This window comes from Oncorhynchus mykiss, chromosome 17, assembly GCF_013265735.2.
Source record: "Oncorhynchus mykiss isolate Arlee chromosome 17, USDA_OmykA_1.1, whole genome shotgun sequence".
Lineage (NCBI taxonomy): Eukaryota > Metazoa > Chordata > Actinopteri > Salmoniformes > Salmonidae > Oncorhynchus > Oncorhynchus mykiss.
This window is the reverse complement of record NC_048581.1, coordinates 93,099,697-93,121,571: the sequence shown is the minus strand read 5'-3', so window position 1 is coordinate 93,121,571 and position 21,875 is coordinate 93,099,697. Positions and strand designations below refer to the sequence as shown.

The window sequence follows — 21,875 nt, the reverse complement described above, 5'->3', positions numbered from 1 at the left end:
ACTGTATTTTTTTGTGAAGAATCAACAACAAGTGGGACACAATCATGAAGTGGAACGACATTTATTGGATATTTCAAACTTTTTTTAACAAATCAAAAACTGAAAAATTGGGCGTGCAAAATTATTCAGCCCCTTTACTTTCAGTGCAGCAAACTCTCTCCAGAAGTTCAGTGAGGATCTCTGAATGATCCAATGTTGACCTAAATGACTAATGATGATAAATACAATCCACCTGTGTGTAATCAAGTCTCCGTATAAATGCACCTGCACTGTGATCGTCTCAGAGGTCCGTTAAAAGCGCAGAGAGCATCATGAAGAACAAGGAACACACCAGGCAGGTCCGAGATACTGTTGTGAAGAAGTTTAAAGCCGGATTTGGATACAAAAAGATTTCCCAAGCTTTAAACATCCCAAGGAGCACTGTGCAAGCGATAATATTGAAATGGAAGGAGTATCAGACCACTGCAAATCTACCAAGACCTGGCCGTCCCTCTAAACTTTCAGCTCATACAAGGAGAAGACTGATCAGAGATGCAGCCAAGAGGCCCATGATCACTCTGGATGAACTGCAGAGATCTACAGCTGAGGTGGGAGACTCTGTCCATAGAACAACAATCAGTCGTATATTGCACAAATCTGGCCTTTATGGAAGAGTGGCAAGAAGAAAGCCATTTCTTAAAGATATCCATAAAAAGTGTTGTTTAAAGTTTGCCACAAGCCACCTGGGAGACACACCAAACATGTGGAAGAAGGTGCTCTGGTCAGATGAAACCAAAATTGAACTTTTTGGCAACAATGCAAAACGTTATGTTTGGCGTAAAAGCAACACAGCTCATCACCCTGAACACACCATCCCCACTGTCAAACATGGTGGTGGCAGCATCATGGTTTGGGCCTGCTTCTCTTCAGCAGGGACAGGGAAGATGGTTAAAATTGATGGGAAGATGGATGGAGCCAAATACAGGACCATTCTGGAAGAAAACCTGAAGGAGTCTGCAAAAGACCTGAGACTGGGACAGAGATTTGTCTTCCAACAAGACAATGATACAAAACATAAAGCAGAATCTACAATGGAATGGTTCAAAAATAAACATATCCAGGTGTTAGAATGGCCAAGTCAAAGTCCAGACCTGAATCCAATCGAGAATCTGTGGAAAGAACTGAAAACTGCTGTTCACAAATGCTCTCCATCCAACCTCACTGAGCTCGAGCTGTTTTGCAAGGAGGAATGGGAAAAAATGTCAGTCTCTCGATGTGCAAAACTGATAGAGACATACCCCAAGCGACTTACAGCTGTAATCGCAGCAAAAGGTGGCGCTACAAAGTATTAATTTAAGGGGGCTGAATAATTTTGCACGCCCAATTTTTCAGTTTTTGATTTGTTAAAAAAGTTTGAAATATCCAATAAATGTCGTTCCACTTCATGATTGTGTCCCACTTGTTGTTGATTCTTCACAAAAAAATACAGTTTTATATCTTTATGTTTGAAGCCTGAATTGTGGCAAAAGGTCGCAAAGTTCAAGGGGGCCGAATACTTTCGCAAGGCACTGTATTTCTTTACATAATGGAACTGCTATATTCACACAAAGCAAGAGAACAATGTAAACAGAGCCAACAGTCTCAGCAAAGTGGTGAAAAATATCAGCTCAGAAAATATAGTTTCTCGAATGTTGGATGATCTGGGCCAATAGCTGAAAGGTATTTTCTAGAAGACACTCCAGGATCTGTCTGATTGTTGTATCAAACCCCTCAGTGGATATGAATATGACCTGGTCTATTAAACCCCTCAGTGGATATGACCTGGTCTATTAAACCACTCAGTGAATATGACCTGGTCTATTGAACCACTCAGTGAATATGAATATGACCTGGTCTATTAAACCCCTCAGTGGATATGAATATGACCTGGTCTATTAAACCACTCAGTGGATATGACCTGGTCTATTAAACCACTCAGTGGATATGACCTGGTCTATTAAACCCCTCAGTGGATATGAATATGACATGGTCTATTAAACCCCTCAGTGGATATGAATATGACCTGGTCTATTAAACCCCTCAGTGTATATGAATATGACCTGGTCTATTAAACCACTCAGTGGATATGAATATGACCTGGTCTATTAAACCCCTCAGTGAATATGACCTGGTCTATTAAACCCCTCAGTGGATATGAATATGACATGGTCTATTAAACCCCTCAGTGGATATGAATATGACCTGGTCTATTAAACCACTCAGTGGATATGACCTGGTCTATTAAACCCCTCAGTGAATATGACCTGGTCTATTAAACCCCTCAGTGTATATGACCTGGTCTATTAAACCACTCAGTGGATATGAATATGACCTGGTCTATTAAACCCCTCAGTGAATATGACCTGGTCTATTAAACCACTCAGTGAATATGAATATGACCTGGTCTATTAAACCCCTCAGTGAATATGAATATGACCTGGTCTATTAAACCACTCAGTAGATATGAATATGACCTGGTCTATTAAACCCCTCAGTGAATATGAATATGACCTGGTCTATTAAACCAATTAGTGGATATGACCTGGTCTATTAAACCAATTAGTGGATATGACCTGGTCTATTAAACCCCTCAGTGAATATGACCTGGTCTATTAAACCACTCAGTGGATATGACCTGGTCTATTAAACCACTCAGTGGATATGACCTGGTCTATTAAACCACTCAGTGGATATGAATATGACCTGGTCTATTAAACCCCTCAGTGAATATGACCTGGTCTATTAAACCACTCAGTGGATATGACCTGGTCTATTAAACCACTCAGTGGATATGACCTGGTCTATTAAACCCCTCAGTGAATATGACCTGGTCTATTAAACCACTCAGTGGATATGAATATGACCTGGTCTATTAAACCCCTCAGTGAATATGACCTGGTCTATTAAACCCCTCAGTGAATATGACCTGGTCTATTAAACCACTCAGTGAATATGACCTGGTCTATTAAACCCCTCAGTGAATATGACCTGGTCTATTAAACCACTCAGTGGATATGAATATGACCTGGTCTATTAAACCATTCAGTGGATATGACCTGGTCTATTAAACCACTCAGTGGATATTAATATGACCTGGTCTATTAAACCACTCAGTGGATATGACCTGGTCTATTAAACCACTCAGTGGATATGACCTGGTCTATTAAACCACTCAGTGGATATTAATATGACCTGGTCTATTAAACCCCTCAGTGGATATGACCTGGTCTATTAAACCACTCAGTGGATATGACCTGGTCTATTAAACCACTCAGTGGATATTAATATGACCTGGTCTATTAAACCCCTCAGTGGATATGACCTGGTCTATTAAACCACTCAGTGGATATGACCTGGTCTATTAAACCACTCAGTAGATATGAATATGACCTGGTCTATTAAACCACTCAGTAGATATGAATATGACCTGGTCTATTAAACCACTCAGTAGATATGAATATGACCTGGTCTATTAAACCACTCAGTGGATATGAATATGACCTGGTCTATTAAACCACTCAGTGAATATGACCTGGTCTATTAAACCACTCAGTGAATATGACCTGGTCTATTAAACCACTCAGTTGATATGACCTGGTCTATTAAACCACTCAGTGGATATGAATATGACCTGGTCTATTAAACCCCTCAGTGTATATGACCTAGTCTATTAAACCACTCAGTGAATATGACCTGGTCTATTAAACCACTCAGTGGATATGACCTGGTCTATTAAACCCCTCAGTGTATATGACCTGGTCTATTAAACCCCTCAGTGAATATGACCTGGTCTATTAAACCCCTCAGTGGATATGAATATGACCTGGTCTATTAAACCACTCAGTGGATATGAATATGACCTGGTCTATTAAACCACTCAGTGGATATGACCTGGTCTATTAAACCACTCAGTGGATATGACCTGGTCTATTAAACCCCTCAGTGAATATGAATATGACCTGGTCTATTAAACCCCTCAGTGAATATGACCTGGTCTATTAAACCACTCAGTGGATATGACCTGGTCTATTAAACCACTCAGTGAATATGACCTGGTCTATTAAACCCCTCAGTGGATATGACCTGGTCTATTAAACCACTCAGTGGATATGACCTGGTCTATTAAACCCCTCAGTGAATATGAATATGACATGGTCTATTAAACCACTCAGTGGATATGAATATGACCTGGTCTATTAAACCACTCAGTGGATATTAATATGACCTGGTCTATTAAACCACTCAGTGGATATGACCTGGTCTATTAAACCACTCAGTGGATATGACCTGGTCTATTAAACCACTCAGTGGATATGACCTGGTCTATTAAACCCCTCAGTGAATATGAATATGACATGGTCTATTAAACCACTCAGTGGATATGACCTGGTCTATTAAACCACTCAGTGGATATGACCTGGTCTATTAAACCACTCAGTAGATATGACCTGGTCTATTAAACCACTCAGTGAATATGACCTGGTCTATTAAACCACTCAGTAGATATGACCTGGTCTATTAAACCACTCAGTGGATATGAATATGACCTGGTCTATTAAACCACTCAGTGAATATGAATATGACCTGGTCTATTAAACCACTCAGTGGATATGACCTGGTCTATTAAACCACTCAGTGGATATGACCTGGTCTATTAAACCACTCAGTGAATATGACCTGGTCTATTAAACCCCTCAGTGGATATGACCTGGTCTATTAAACCACTCAGTGGATATGACCTGGTCTATTAAACCCCTCAGTGAATATGAATATGACATGGTCTATTAAACCACTCAGTGGATATTAATATGACCTGGTCTATTAAACCACTCAGTGGATATGACCTGGTCTATTAAACCCCTCAGTGAATATGAATATGACCTGGTCTATTAAACCACTCAGTGGATATGACCTGGTCTATTAAACCACTCAGTGGATATGACCTGGTCTATTAAACCCCTCAGTGAATATGACCTGGTCTATTAAACCACTCAGTGGATATGAATATGACCTGGTCTATTAAACCACTCAGTGGATATGACCTGGTCTATTAAACCACTCAGTGGATATGACCTGGTCTATTAAACCCCTCAGTGAATATGACCTGGTCTATTAAACCACTCAGTGGATATGAATATGACCTGGTCTATTAAACCCCTCAGTGAATATGACCTGGTCTATTAAACCACTCAGTGGATATGAATATGACCTGGTCTATTAAACCCCTCAGTGGATATGACTTGGTCTATTAAACCCCTCAGTGGATATGAATATGACCTGGTCTATTAAACCACTCAGTGAATATGACCTGGTCTATTAAACCCCTCAGTGAATATGACCTGGTCTATTAAACCCCTCAGTGAATATGACCTGGTCTATTAAACCCCTCAGTGAATATGACCTGGTCTATTAAACCCCTCAGTGAATATGAATATGACCTGGTCTATTAAACCACTCAGTGGATATTAATATGACCTGGTCTATTAAACCACTCAGTGAATATGACCTGGTCTATTAAACCCCTCAGTGGATATGAATATGACCTGGTCTATTAAACCACTCAGTGGATATGACCTGGTCTATTAAACCCCTCAGTGGATATGACCTGGTCTATTAAACCACTCAGTGGATATGACCTGGTCTATTAAACCCCTCAGTGGATATGACCTGGTCTATTAAACCACTCAGTGGATATGACCTGGTCTATTAAACCACTCAGTGGATATGACCTGGTCTATTGAACCACTCAGTGGATATGAATATGACCTGGTCTATTAAACCACTCAGTAGATATGACCTGGTCTATTAAACCACTCAGTGAATATGACCTGGTCTATTAAACCACTCAGTGGATATGACCTGGTCTATTGAACCACTCAGTGGATATGAATATGACCTGGTCTATTAAACCACTCAGTAGATATGACCTGGTCTATTAAACCACTCAGTGAATATGAATATGACCTGGTCTATTAAACCCCTCAGTGGATATGACCTGGTCTATTAAACCACTCAGTGGATATGAATATGACCTGGTCTATTAAACCACTCAGTGGATATTAATATGACCTGGTCTATTAAACCCCTCAGTGGATATGACCTGGTCTATTAAACCACTCAGTGGATATGAATATGACCTGGTCTATTAAACCACTCAGTGGATATGAATATGACCTGGTCTATTAAACCACTCAGTGAATATGACCTGGTCTAATAAACCCCTCAGTGGATATGACCTGGTCTATTAAACCACTCAGTGAATATGAATATGACCTGGTCTATTAAACCACTCAGTGAATATGAATATGACCTGGTCTATTAAACCCCTCAGTGGATATGAATATGACCTGGTCTATTAAACCACTCAGTGGATATGAATATGACCTGGTCTATTAAACCCCTCAGTGAATATGACCTGGTCTAATAAACCCCTCAGTGGATATGACCTGGTCTATTAAACCACTCAGTGGATATGACCTGGTCTATTAAACCACTCAGTGGATATTAATATGACCTGGTCTATTAAACCCCTCAGTGAATATGACCTGGTCTAATAAACCCCTCAGTGGATATGACCTGGTCTATTAAACCACTCAGTGGATATGACCTGGTCTATTAAACCACTCAGTGGATATGAATATGACCTGGTCTATTAAACCCCTCAGTGGATATGACCTGGTCTATTAAACCCCTCAGTGGATATGACCTGGTCTATTAAACCCCTCAGTGGATATGACCTGGTCTATTAAACCACTCAGTGGATATGACCTGGTCTATTAAACCACTCAGTGGATATGAATATGACCTGGTCTATTAAACCCCTCAGTGAATATGACCTGGTCTAATAAACCCCTCAGTGGATATGACCTGGTCTATTAAACCCCTCAGTGGATATGACCTGGTCTATTAAACCACTCAGTGGATATTAATATGACCTGGTCTATTAAACCCCTCAGTGGATATGACCTGGTCTATTAAACCCCTCAGTGAATATGACCTGGTCTATTAAACCCCTCAGTGGATATGACCTGGTCTATTAAACCCCTCAGTGGATATGACCTGGTCTATTAAACCACTCAGTGGATATGAATATGACCTGGTCTATTAAACCCCTCAGTGGATATGACCTGGTCTATTAAACCCCTCAGTGAATATGACCTGGTCTATTAAACCCCTCAGTGAATATGACCTGGTCTATTAAACCCCTCAGTGGATATGACCTGGTCTATTAAACCCCTCAGTGGATATGAATATGACCTGGTCTATTAAACCACTCAGTGGATATGACCTGGTCTATTAAACCCCTCAGTGGATATGACCTGGTCTATTAAACCCCTCAGTGGATATGACCTGGTCTATTAAACCACTCAGTGGATATGAATATGACCTGGTCTATTAAACCCCTCAGTGGATATGACCTGGTCTATTAAACCCCTCAGTGGATATGAATATGACCTGGTCTATTAAACCCCTCAGTGGATATGACCTGGTCTATTAAACCACTCAGTTGATATGACCTGGTCTATTAAACCACTCAGTGAATATGAATATGACCTGGTCTAATAAACCCCTCAGTGGATATGACCTGGTCTATTAAACCCCTCAGTGGATATGAATATGACCTGGTCTATTAAACCCCTCAGTGAATATGAATATGACCTGGTCTATTAAACCCCTCAGTGAATATGAATATGACCTGGTCTAATAAACCCCTCAGTGAATATGACCTGGTCTATTAAACCCCTCAGTGAATATGAATATGACCTGGTCTATTAAACCCCTCAGTGAATATGAATATGACCTGGTCTAATAAACCCCTCAGTGGATATGACCTGGTCTATTAAACCACTCAGTGAATATGAATATGACCTGGTCTAATAAACCCCTCAGTGGATATGACCTGGTCTATTAAACCCCTCAGTGGATATGACCTGGTCTATTAAACCCCTCAGTGAATATGACCTGGTCTATTAAACCACTCAGTGAATATGACCTGGTCTATTAAACCACTCATGAAGACCATACAACCATCACAAGACAAACAGCCAGCGAGGCTCCTTGACTGTCACCTGCTCTATCTGCACGCTGCTACCACAGATCAGATCTAGACTACTACACATCTCTATAGTACCAGATAGACCTAGACTACTACACATCTCTATAGTACCAGATAGGCCTAGACTACTACACATCTCTATAGTACCAGATAGGCCCAGACTACTACACAGCTCTATAGTACCAGATAGACCTAGACTACTACACATCTCTATATTACCAGATAGACCTAGACTACTACACATCTCTATAGTACCAGATAGACCTAGACTACTACACATCTCTATAGTACCAGATAGACCTAGACTACTACACATCTCTATATTACCAGATAGACCTAGACTACTACACATCTCTATATTACCAGATAGATCTAGACTACTACACATCTCTATAGTACCAGATAGGCCTAGACTACTACACATCTCTATAGTACCAGATAGGCCTAGATTACTACACATCTCCATAGTACCAGAGCACCACCAGAGAGGAATACGCAACTAGAAAACATTTGGCTCCCCTAAATATCTTTTGTCAATGACTCAACATTGTCAGTCTATGGATAGTCTATGTATAGTCTATGTATAGTCTACGGATAGTCTACGGATAGTCTACGGATAGTCTACGGATAGTCTACGGATAGTCTACGGATAGTCTACGGATAGTCTATGTACAGTCTACGGATAGTCTAAAAAAAATAAAAAAAACGTAGACTGTTACTTTCTTACTTCACTCATTTCAGTCTAACTTTTCGCCGACGTGGTTACGGACCTTTTTGTTGTCGGGACAAGAGGCTAAAATCTGTCCTGTTATCTGAAGGACAAGAGGCTAAAATCTGTCCTGTTATCTGAAGGACAAGAGGCTAAAAATCTGTCCTGTTATCTGAAGGACAAGAGGCTAAAATCTGTCCTGTTATCTGAAGGACAAGAGGCTAAAAATCTGTCCTGTTATCTGAAGGACAAGTGGCTAAAAATCTGTCCTGTTATCTGAAGAACAAGAGGCTAAAATCTGTCCTGTTATCTGAAGGACAAGAGGCTAAAATCTGTCCTGTTATCTGAAGGACAAGAGGCTAAAAATCTGTCCTGTTATCTGAAGGACAAGAGGCTAAAATCTGTCCTGTTATCTGAAGGACAAGAGGCTAAAAATCTGTCCTGTTATCTGAAGGACAAGTGGCTAAAAATCTGTCCTGTTATCTGAAGAACAAGAGGCTAAAATCTGTCCTGTTATCTGAAGAACAAGAGGCTAAAATCTGTCCTGTTATCTGAAGGACAAGAGGCTAAAATCTGTCCTGTTATCTGAAGGACAAGTGGCTAAAATCTGTCCTGTTATCTGAAGGACAAGAGGCTAAAAATATGTCCTGTTATCTGAAGGACAAGTGGCTAAAAATCTGTCCTGTTATCTGAAGGACAAGAGGCTAAAATCTGTCCTGTTATCTGAAGGACAAGAGGCTAAAAAAGTTCAATATCAAGCCCTCCAAGGGACAGTGATAACTGGGGGGGGTGAAGGGTACTGTTACTTACCCTGAGAACAGGTCCAAGGGACAGTGATAACTGGGGGGGGTGAAGGGTACTGTTACTTACCCTGAGAACAGGTCCAAGGGACAGTGATAACTGGGGGGGGGGGGGTGAAGGGTACTGTTACTTACCCTGAGAACAGGTCCAAGGGACAGTGATAACTGGGGGGGGTGAAGGGTACTGTTACTTACCCTGAGAACAGGTCCAAGGGACAGTGATAACTGGGGGGGTGAAGGGTACTGTTACTTACCCTGAGAACAGGTCCAAGGGACAGTACCGGCTCAGCCGTTTCCACTTTCCATTGGCTAACTGTTTATTTAGAGAGAAGACCACAACAGTCAGTCAATCTGTCTCCATCGGGTGCAATTCTACAATCCCACCACCAGGGGGCAGATACCGATTACACCAGAACAGTCAACTTTCACAACAAATGCCTACTAGAATATTTCAAACCCATTTCTATTGTTTGGTGTCGTCAAAACAAGCGGTAACATTAAACATATGCAAATTAATAGATTTAATTTGTCACAGACATGTTTAGCAGATGTTATTGTGGGTGTAGAGAAATGCTTGTGTTCCTAGCTTCAACAGTGCAGTAATATGTAACAATTCACAACATATACAAGTCTAAATGTATAAATATTAGGATGAGCTATGTCTGAGTGGCATTGACTAGAATACAGTAGAATGTAGTATATACATATGAAATGAGTAAAGCAGTATGTCAACATTAAAGTGACCAGTGGTTCCATGTCGTTCTATGTAGATTATCTTGTTCTATTCATTCATTCAAAATGTACATGTCATTTCTACTGATGAAGAACCCTCAACCAGTAGTACAACAGGTTCTTCCAGTTTCATTTCCAAAACAATATCAACTCGCCTTGAAATGTTGATGCATACAAAACCGGCACACCTTCCTCTTGACGTCTTTCGTAATGTGTCTGGAGGCTGGTAGAAATCCACATTTGGGCTGTAAAACACAAGACAAGAGTGAATAAACAAAAGTGAGTCAGCCAAACGGTGGCTGGCGGATGAGTCGATTTGATAAATCGTTTTCCAAACAAAACGTCTCTTTTCAAGCGCAACACAATCATCCATTTCTTATAATGACTTCCAAACCCACGCTCCCAAGCCCACCCTTCCCTTATAGCCTGTTCTCAGTAACCCAGGGCCGTACCTATTCATTATACTAGGAGTATCATCAGGTATTTGTCTTTCAAGTACTCTGTCAAGTTCGTTTATCCAGGAAATGTCAATTGATTTGAGAACCAGTTCTGTGTTTTGACTCGCTGATCAGTAAAATCCTACTTTTAATATTAACTGTTGTTAATGGCATTTTCAGTCAGCCATTGTGTGGCTATGAAGTGAGGACAACTGGTCATTCATAACAGAAACAAAATCCTCTGATCTCATGTTAACAACAAACTACCTCATCTATAGACCTTAATATCCCTATATAGAGAGGAGAGACACCTCACCTATAGACATTAATATCCCTATATAGAGAGGAGAGACACCTCACCTATAGACATTAATATCCCTATATAGAGAGGAGAGACACCTCACCTATAGACATTAATATCCCTATATAGAGAGGAGAGACACCTCACCTATAGACATTAATATCCCTATATAGAGAGGAGAGACACCTCACCTATAGAACTTAATATCCCTATATAGAGAGGAGAGACACCTCACCTATAGACATTAATATCCCTATATAGAGAGGAGAGACACCTCACCTATAGACATTAATATCCCTATATAGAGAGGAGAGACACCTCACCTATAGACCTTAATATCCCTATATAGAGAGGAGAGACACCTCACCTATAGACATTAATATCCCTATATACAGAGGAGAGACACTTCACCTATAGACCTTAATATCCCTATATAGAGAGGAGAGACACCTCACCTATAGACATTAATATCCCTATATAGAGAGGAGAGACACCTCACCTATAGACATTAATATATCAGAGGACAGACACCTCACCCAAGACAATATGCCGTGCCTTATACCTTAAAGTAAATCAGACCGCTTGACGTTTCACATTTTGTTAAGTTACATCGGGCCGTTGTCCTGTTGGAAGGTGAACCTTCACCCCAGTCGGAGGTCCTGAGTGCTCTGGAGCAGGTTCTCATCAAGGATCTCTCTGTACTTGGCTCCGTTCTTTCCCTCGATCCTGACTTGCCTCCCAGTCGCTGAACAACATCCTCCACACAGCGTGATGCTGCCAACACCATAAGGATGGTGCCAGGTTTCCTCCAGATGTGACGCTTGGCATTCAGGACAAAGAGTTCAATCTTTGCCATATGGCATGTGAAGGCCAAACTCCAAGCGGGCGTTCACGTGCATTTTACTTAAGAGTTGCTTGTGTCTGACCACTCTAGCAAAAATGCCGAATTGCTCATTAAAATAAATAATTGACTTGCCTAATTAAAGGTTAAATAAAAAATTGAAAACATTGGTGTTGTTGCAGAGATTGTTGTCCTTCTGGAAGGTTATCCCATCTCCACAGAGGAACTCTGGAGCTCTGTCAGTCTCCATCGGGTTCTTGGTCACCTCCCTGACCAAGGCCCTTCTCCCCCCGATTGCTCAGTTTAGCCTGGTGGCCAGCTCTAGGAAGAGTCTTGGTGGTTTGAAACTTCTTCCATTTCAGAATGATGGAGGCCACTGTGTTCTTGGGGACCTTCAATGCTGCAGAAATATTTTGGTACCCTTCCCAGGATCTGTGCCTCGACACAATCCTGTCTCGGAGCTCTACAGACAATTCCTTCGACCTCATGGCTTGTTTTTTTGCTCTGACATGCACTGTCAACTGTGGGACCTTATATAGACAGATGTGTGCCTTTCCAAATCATGTCCAATCAATTGAATTTACCACAAGTGGACTCCAATCAAGTTGTAGAAACAACAAGGATTAACAATAGAAACAGGAGGCACCAGAGATAGATAGATGGGAGGGGTTGAATGGACTGGATGGTGTTGAGAGATAGATGGGAGGGGTTGAATGGAGCTGAAGGGACTGGATGGTGTTGAGAGATAGATGGGAGGGGTTGAAGGGACTGGATGGTGTTGAGAGATAGATGGGAGGGGTTGAATGGAGCTGAAGGGACTGGATGGTGTTGAGAGATAGATGGGAGGGGTTGAAGGGACTGGATGGTGTTGAGAGATAGATGGGAGGGGTTGAAGGGACTGGATGGTGTTGAGAGATAGATGGGAGGGGCTGAATGGAGCTGCAGGGTGGGACTGGATGGTGTTAAGAGATAGATGGGAGGGGCTGAATGGAGCTGAAGGGACTGGATGGTGTTGAGAGATAGATGGGAGGGGTTGAATGGAGCTGAAGGGTGGGACTGGATGATGTTGAGAGATAGATGGGAGGGGCTGAATGGAGCTGAAGGGACTGGATGGTGTTGAGAGACAGATGGGAGGGGTTGAATGGAGCTGAAGGGACTGGATGGTGTTGAGAGATAGATGGGAGGGGCTGAATGGAGCTGAAGGGACTGGATGGTGTTGAGAGATAGATGGGAGGGGTTGAATGGAGCTGAAGGGACTGGATGGTGTTGAGAGATAGATGGGAGGGGCTGAATGGAGCTGAAGGGACTGGATGGTGTTGAGAGATAGATGGGAGGGGTTGAAGGGACTGGATGGTGTTGAGAGATAGATGGGAGGGGCTGAATGGAGCTGAAGGGACTGGATGGTGTTGAGAGATAGATGGGAGGGGCTGAATGGAGCTGAAGGGACTGGATGGTGTTGAGAGATAGATGGGAGGGGCTGAATGGAGCTGAAGGGACTGGATGGTGTTGAGAGATAGATGGGAGGGGTTGAAGGGACTGGATGGTGTTGAGAGATAGATGGGAGGGGCTGAATGGAGCTGAAGGGACTGGATGGTGTTGAGAGATAGATGGGAGGGGTTGAATGGAGCTGAAGGGACTGGATGGTGTTGAGAGATAGATGGGAGGGGTTGAAGGGACTGGATGGTGTTGAGAGATAGATGGGAGGGGTTGAAGGGACTGGATGGTGTTGAGAGATAGATGGGAGGGGCTGAATGGAGCTGCAGGGTGGGACTGGATGGTGTTAAGAGATAGATGGGAGGGGCTGAATGGAGCTGAAGGGACTGGATGGTGTTGAGAGACAGATGGGAGGGGTTGAATGGAGCTGCAGGGTGGGACTGGATGGTGTTGAGAGATAGATGGGAGGGGTTGAATGGAGCTGAAGGGACTGGATGGTGTTGATAGATAGATGGGAGGGGCTGAATGGAGCTGAAGGGACTGGATGGTGTTGAGAGACAGATGGGAGGGGCTGAATGGAGCTGAAGGGACTGGATGGTGTTGAGAGATAGATGGGAGGGGTTGAATGGAGCTGAAGGAACTGGATGGTGTTGAGAGATAGATGGGAGGGGCTGAATGGAGCTGAAGGGACTGGATGGTGTTGAGAGATAGATGGGAGGGGCTGAATGGAGCTGAAGGGACTGGATGGTGTTGAGAGATAGATGGGAGGGGCTGAATGGAGCTGGAGGGGCTGAATGGAGCTGAAGGGACTGGATGGTGTTGAGAGATAGATGGGAGGGGTTGAATGGAGCTGAAGGGTGGGACTGGATGATGTTGAGAGATAGATGGGAGGGGCTGAATGGAGCTGAAGGGACTGGATGGTGTTGAGAGACAGATGGGAGGGGTTGAATGGAGCTGAAGGGACTGGATGGTGTTGAGAGATAGATGGGAGGGGCTGAATGGAGCTGAAGGGACTGGATGGTGTTGAGAGATAGATGGGAGGGGTTGAATGGAGCTGAAGGGACTGGATGGTGTTGAGAGATAGATGGGAGGGGCTGAATGGAGCTGAAGGGACTGGATGGTGTTGAGAGATAGATGGGAGGGGTTGAAGGGACTGGATGGTGTTGAGAGATAGATGGGAGGGGCTGAATGGAGCTGAAGGGACTGGATGGTGTTGAGAGATAGATGGGAGGGGTTGAAGGGACTGGATGGTGTTGAGAGATAGATGGGAGGGGCTGAATGGAGCTGAAGGGACTGGATGGTGTTGAGAGATAGATGGGAGGGGCTGAATGGAGCTGAAGGGACTGGATGGTGTTGAGAGAGATGGGAGGGGTTGAATGGAGCAGAATGGTGGGACAAATAAGAAATGTAAAACATATAGATCTGTAAAATGTATATAGTTTCAGCAATTGTGAAATAGCACAGTTAAAAATAGAAATCAAACTGTATGGACATCAGAAATAGAGGAAGGTCTAAAAACAAACTAAATATAACTACTGTAAAATAGATGGTGTCTGTAAAATGTGTATAAACTGAAGGTAGAAGTGTTATCATGTATTAGTTTACTCCAATTGGGGGAAGGGTGGTAGGGTTTGGGGAATAATAAAGCTATATTCATATTTATTTATTTTTTTTAAGTTTATATTCACACTCACACCAAAACTATATTGGGGATTGGAAATGATGCAGACAATTACATTTGATAGAAGCTACATTCGAGCCACAATATTAAAGCTGATCAGGCCCTGAAAAACAAAAACAAGAGGAATACTGTGCGACGGTTGTGTTTGATAGAGACAGTGTTGTAACTGTCTAAACTTTTCAGTTTATTTCACGTTTGAGTATTATCAACTTCACCTTGTTTTGGTAACGGTATATGTTTCCCATGCCAATACAGCCACCTGGGTTGAATTGATAGACATACACCGACTCATTCCAGGGTTTTTTTTTTTATTTGTACTATTTTCTAAATTGTAGAATAAATAGTGAAGACATGAGAACTATGTAAGTGTTAAACAAATCAAAATATATATTTTATATTTGAGATTTTTCAAAAGAGCCACCCTTTGCCTTTATATGACAGCTTTGCACACTCTGGGCATTCTCTCAACCAGCTTCACCTGGAATGCTTTTCCAAGAGTCTTGAAGTAGAGGACCTGTACCTAACACTCTACACAGAGAGGACTGATACGGTACCTTATTCTCTATACAGACACTAGAGGACTGCGACTGTACCTTAATCTCTACACAGAGAGGACTGATACGGTACCTTATTCTCTATACAGACACTAGAGGACTGCGACTGTACCTTAATCTCTATACAGAGAGGAGGTCTGTGTTCTCTGCAGCAGCAGCAGGAGGAGAGCTGGGTGAGGTTAGGCAGACACAAGGCACATCCACTCAACGTATCCATCACTTTGTCACAGCGAGACTCTGCCATGACATGGAACACACAGACAGATGGGTTGTTATAACACATTCATAACACACGGGCTTTGGAGACAACATTCTATAAACACAAATGTACAGTCAGAGACATTAGGGGCGGGTTTACCAGACTCCCATTTAGCCTGGCTGTGGACAAAAAAATTAAACTCAATGGAGAATGTCATTTCCTCCTCCCCGTGTTGTGGAGAATGTCATTTCCTCCTCCCCGTGTTGTGGATTATGTCACAGGAGGCAGTCCTTTCTTTTGGCTCATTCAATCAAAAAAACGTGTACTATGAAGGAAATAAGGTTCTGTTTTGGGACACAGACTGTTTCCACAACACAGTGGAGGAGGAAGTGACATATTCCACAACACAGTGGAGGAGGAAGTGACATATTCCACAACACAGTGGAGGAGGAAGTGACATATTCCACAACACAGTGGAGGAGGAAGTGACATATTCCACAACACAGTGGAGGAGGAAGTGACATATTCCACAACACAGTGGAGGAGGAAGTGACATATTCCACAACACAGTGGAGGAGGAAGTGACATATTCCACAACACAGTGGAGGAGGAAGTGACATATTCCACAACACAGTGGAGGAGGAAGTGACATATTCCACAACACAGTGGAGGAGGAAGTGACATATTCCACAACACAGTGGAGGAGGAAGTGACATATTCCACAACACAGTGGAGGAGGAAGTGACATATTCCACAACACAGTGGAGGAGGAAGTGACATATTCCACAACACAGTGGAGGAGGAAGTGACATATTCCACAACACAGTGGAGGAGGAAGTGACATATTCCACAACACAGTGGAGGAGGAAATGACATATTCCACAACACAGTGGAGGAAATGACATTTCATGATAAAACCTGAAATATGTCAAACCGTGATAATAAAGTAAAGAAAACAAGTACCTGGCCTTTCCTGCTGGACCTTCAATGACAGCTGGCGGACAAAGTCTAATGGGAGCTTCACAGCCTCCTGCAACAAGATGGAATAACTGATTAATTAATCTATATCATGAACCTATATCAGGGAAAATAAGAACGGACGATAACCTCAAGTTTAAACTATTTGACTGCCATAAGAAACTAATAAAGTCCTTCCATTTCAACAAACAGCTACCACGCCAGGCTAACGGCGTGACACCGCTGCGCCAGGCTAACGGCGTGACACCGCTGCGCCAGGCTAACGGCGTGACACCGCTGCGCCAGGCTAACGGCGTGACACCGCTGCGCCAGGCTAACGGCGTGACACCGCTGCGCCAGGCTAACGGCGTGACACCGCTGCGCCAGGCTAACGGCGTGACACCGCTGCGCCAGGCTAACGGCGTGACACCGCTGCGCCAGGCTAACGGCGTGACACCGCTGCGCCAGGCTAACGGCGTGACACCGCTGCGCCAGGCTAACGGCGTGACACCGCTGCGCCAGGCTAACGGCGTGACACCGCTGCGCCAGGCTAACGGCGTGACACCGCTGCGCCAGGCTAACGGCGTGACACCGCTGCGCCAGGCTAACGGCGTGACACCGCTGCGCCAGGCTAACGGCGTGACACCGCTGCGCCAGGCTAACGGCGTGACACCGCTGAGCCAGGCTAACGGCGTGACACCGCTGCGCCAGGCTAACGGCGTGACACCGCTGAGCCAGGCTAACGGCGTGACACCGCTGAGCCAGGCTAACGGCGTGACACCGCTGAGCCAGGCTAACGGCGTGACACCGCTGCGCCAGGCTAACGGCGTGACACCGCTGAGCCAGGCTAACGGCGTGACACCGCTGCGCCAGGCTAACGACGTGACACCGCTGAGCCAGGCTAACGGCGCGACACCGCTGAGCCAGGCTAACGACGTGACACCGCTGAGCCAGGCTAACGGCGTGACACCGCTGCGCCAGGCTAACGGCGTGACACCGCTGCGCCAGGCTAACGACGTGACACCGCTGAGCCAGGCTAACGGCCTGACACCGCTGAGCCAGGCTAACGGCGTGACACCGCTGAGCCAGGCTAACGGCGTGACACCGCTGAGCCAGGCTAACGGCGTGACACCGCTGAGCCAGGCTAACGGCGTGACACCGCTGCGCCAGGCTAACGGCGTGACGTGACACCGCTGCGCCAGGCTAATGGTAGGGTAGCCTAGTGGTTAGTGTTGGACTTGTAACCGAAAGGTTGCAGCTTCGAATCCCTGAGCTGACAAGGTACAAATCTGTCCTTCTGCTAATGGCATTACATGACACCGTTAACATGCTAATGGCATTACATGACATGACACCGTTAACATGCTAATGGCATTACATGACACCGCTACCATGCTAATGGCATTACATGACATGACACCGTTAACATGCTAATGGCATTACATGACATGACACCGCTAACATGCTAATGGCATTACATGACACCGCTACCATGCTAATGGCATTACATGACATGACACCGCTACCATGCTAATGGCATTACATGACATGACACCGCTACCATGCTAATGGCATTACATGACATGACACCGTTAACATGCTAATGGCATTACATGACACCGCTACCATGCTAATGGCATTACATGACATGACACCGTTAACATGCTAATGGCATTACATGACATGACACCGCTAACATGCTAATGGCATTACATGACACCACTACCATGCTAATGGCATTACATGACATGACACCGCTACCATGCTAATGGCATTACATGACATGACACCGCTACCATGCTAATGGCATTACATGACATGACACCGCTACCATGCTAATGGAATTACATGACATGACACCGTTAACATGCTAATGGCATTACATGACATGACACCGCTACCATGCTAATGGCATTACATGACATGACACCGCTACCATGCTAATGGCATTACATGACATGACACCGCTACCATGCTAATGGCATTACATGACATGACACCGCTACCATGCTAATGGCATTACATGACATGACACCACTACCATGCTAATGGCATTACATGACATGACACCGCTACCATGCTAATGGCATTACATGACATGACACCGCTACCATGCTAATGGCATTACATGACATGACACCACTACCATGCTAATGGAATTACATGACATGACACCGTTAACATGCTAATGGCATTACATGACATGACACCGCTACCATGCTAATGGCATTACATGACATGACACCGTTAACATGCTAATGGCATTACATGACATGACACCGTTAACATGCTAATGGCATTACATGACACCGCTACCATGCTAATGGCATTACATGACATGACACCGTTAACATGCTAATGGCATTACATGACATGACACCGCTAACATGCTAATGGCATTACATGACACCGCTACCATGCTAATGGCATTACATGACATGACACCGCTACCATGCTAATGGCATTACATGACATGACACCGCTACCATGCTAATGGCATTACATGACATGACACCGCTACCATGCTAATGGAATTACATGACATGACACCGTTAACATGCTAATGGCATTACATGACATGACACCGCTAACATGCTAATGGCATTACATGACATCACTATCATGCTAATGGCATTACATGACACCGCTACCATGCTAATGGAATTACATGACATGACACCGCTACCATGCTAATGGAATTACATGACATGACACCGCTAACATGCTAATGGCATTACATGACACCACTACCATGCTAATGGCATTACATGACATGACACCGCTACCATGCTAATGGCATTACATGACATGACACCGCTACCATGCTAATGGCATTACATGACATGACACCGCTACCATGCTAATGGCATTACATGACATCACTATCATGCTAATGGCATTACATGACATGACACCGCTACCATGCTAATGGCATTACATGACATGCACTGTTAACATGCTAATGGCATTACATGACACCACTACCATGCTAATGGAATTACATGACATGACACCGTTAACATGCTAATGGCATTACATGACACCACTACCATGCTAATGGAATTACATGACATGACACCGTTAACATGCTAATGGCATTACATGACACCATTAACCTGCTAATGGCATTACATGACACCACTACCATGCTAATGGCATTACAGGAGTCGGTTAACAAGTGGGGGAAAAGGCAACATGCTGTTTGCAACAATATGGTTATCTTACTCCATTGTGGACGAATTTCTCCCCCAGCAGTGGCTTCATGACATTTTGACTATAGTCAACTATGTTCTGTATGTGGCGGAAAGCTTGATCTGTTGTCTGGAAGAGAAGAAACAGACCGTCAAGAGAAATTAGGTTGATGTGACATCCCGAGTGTGATCATTTTTCTATGGATGATGCATACTTGTGTTTGCAGCTTCGCTTGCTGGGTTGATACAAGCAGTCAATGAAAGCCTTTAACTCCAAGTTGGACCTTCGGGCCTTGTTAAGATAAATATCTTGGATCAGCTTCCCTTTCCCCATTAGAGGATGAAATGTAAAACTGACCCAGGATCAGCGTCTAGGGCCAACTTCACCCTAGCCTGGCTCCCACCAGTGCTTATTTCCAAAACCCAAATGTATATCAAATTCCTTAGAAATTATCACAAGGAGTTTATTCATTTATTTATCCAACCTTTAACTAGGAAAATCAGTTATGAACAAATTATTTTCACCCTGGCCAAACCCAGACAACACTGGGCCAATTGTGCGCAGCCCTACGGGACTCCCATCCACGGCCAGATGTGATACAGCCTGGATTCGAACCAGGGACTGCAGTGTCTTAGACCACTGCGCCACTCGGGTGCCCAATTGAGTTGTTGATTAACCATAAACACACTAAACGTTTCCCAGAATAAACCAGTCCACGACATATGGTAGTACATTTGTTACCATGCAAGTTACGGTTGGAATGTTTATGAAGTAACAAGTCTACATACTAATGACACAACTTTTACTAACCTTAGGTGAGTTTTCAGCATCTTCTGTAGAATACTTCAGTAGCCGAAGGACTCTGGCGTGCTAGATAGGAAAGAGAGAGTTGTTAGATACAACAACATTGTGAATCTTATTTATAAATACGGTGGAGTAAAAATGTATTCGCTGAAACCCACTTGATAACTCAGCAAGGTTAGATAGATAACTAGCTCGTTTGACTTTTAAGGCATCAAAGACATGCAGCTAAGTTGAGTTAACTGGCTAGCTTGTCAGCTAAGTTAGCAACTGGTGTGGAAAAGTACAAGAATTAGATGACTTCTAGGGAAACTATCTGATAGCAAATAAAGCAAACAATATTTAACTTTCCACTGTTAGACATGGACGGCGCCAGACAACTTGACCAGCTAGCTATTAGCTATAAGCTTACTAATGTTAGCTAGTTAGCTGCATATGCTACTGTTGCTAACTAGCTCACCTGAACATGAGAAACCACTAGGCTTTTGTTGCCCTCGCCGTGGTATTTCCAGTCGTTCTCGTCCATTTTATCCAGTTCCATAACACAACTGTGCGATGTACTAAAATGTATCTCTGTATAAACTCCAATAACTTTCCAAGGCCAACACACCACAAGTTCCGATGCTGAAACAATTACTTCAGCTACTGACACCAAGACAGTGACACCACAGATGGTTAATTACTTTACAAAAAAAAAAAAGATTTGCTGCAACGACCGCTTTCTGGAGGAAGTCCCGCCCACAGACGTCTTCTTCTTCTTCGGTGAGGTTTAACGGCGGGTTCATTACCGCCCCCAAAGTAAGTATAGTACATTACACTTAGTGATACAACATGGTATAGGAGAGCCGGATTGATTTTTTTTACATGAATACAATAAAAATATACATTTATTTTTAATTACCCTTCCAACTAACCCTATACTCATTAAATCCCATCACCTTATTCTACTACGATCTGATCATACCCCAGGCCAATGACCTGAGAGGACGGGCCACCACTCAACACTGTAAATCATCTGAAGTCAAATGTCATACTCCCAAGTACTTCTCTGCAGCTGCCACCACATCATCCATTTTCTGTGACTTACGTTCAACCTCTGCGGTACAGTTGATAACCATTGCTATGAACACAATACAGTAAGCCAACCTTACTGAGGCCCTCAG

The 21,875-nt window shown here is 43.6% G+C and overlaps 1 protein-coding gene across 1 annotated transcript in view; it reads right to left on the bottom strand.

Moving 5' to 3' along the window:
* Window positions 1–21,431, bottom strand: part of LOC110494838 (inositol-pentakisphosphate 2-kinase) — a 31,497-nt gene extending 10,066 nt beyond the window's left edge. Inside the window, exons 1-7 of the mRNA XM_036950972.1 lie at window positions 21,173–21,431; window positions 20,722–20,781; window positions 19,945–20,040; window positions 16,726–16,792; window positions 15,676–15,800; window positions 10,471–10,560; window positions 9,838–9,896 (exon numbers count right to left, since the gene is read on the bottom strand). Of these exons, the coding sequence (XP_036806867.1) occupies window positions 9,838–9,896; window positions 10,471–10,560; window positions 15,676–15,800; window positions 16,726–16,792; window positions 19,945–20,040; window positions 20,722–20,781; window positions 21,173–21,253 (578 nt within the window). The 5' untranslated portion in view covers window positions 21,254–21,431. The remainder of the gene's footprint in view (window positions 1–9,837; window positions 9,897–10,470; window positions 10,561–15,675; window positions 15,801–16,725; window positions 16,793–19,944; window positions 20,041–20,721; window positions 20,782–21,172) is intronic.
* Window positions 21,432–21,875: the final 444 nt, after the last annotated feature.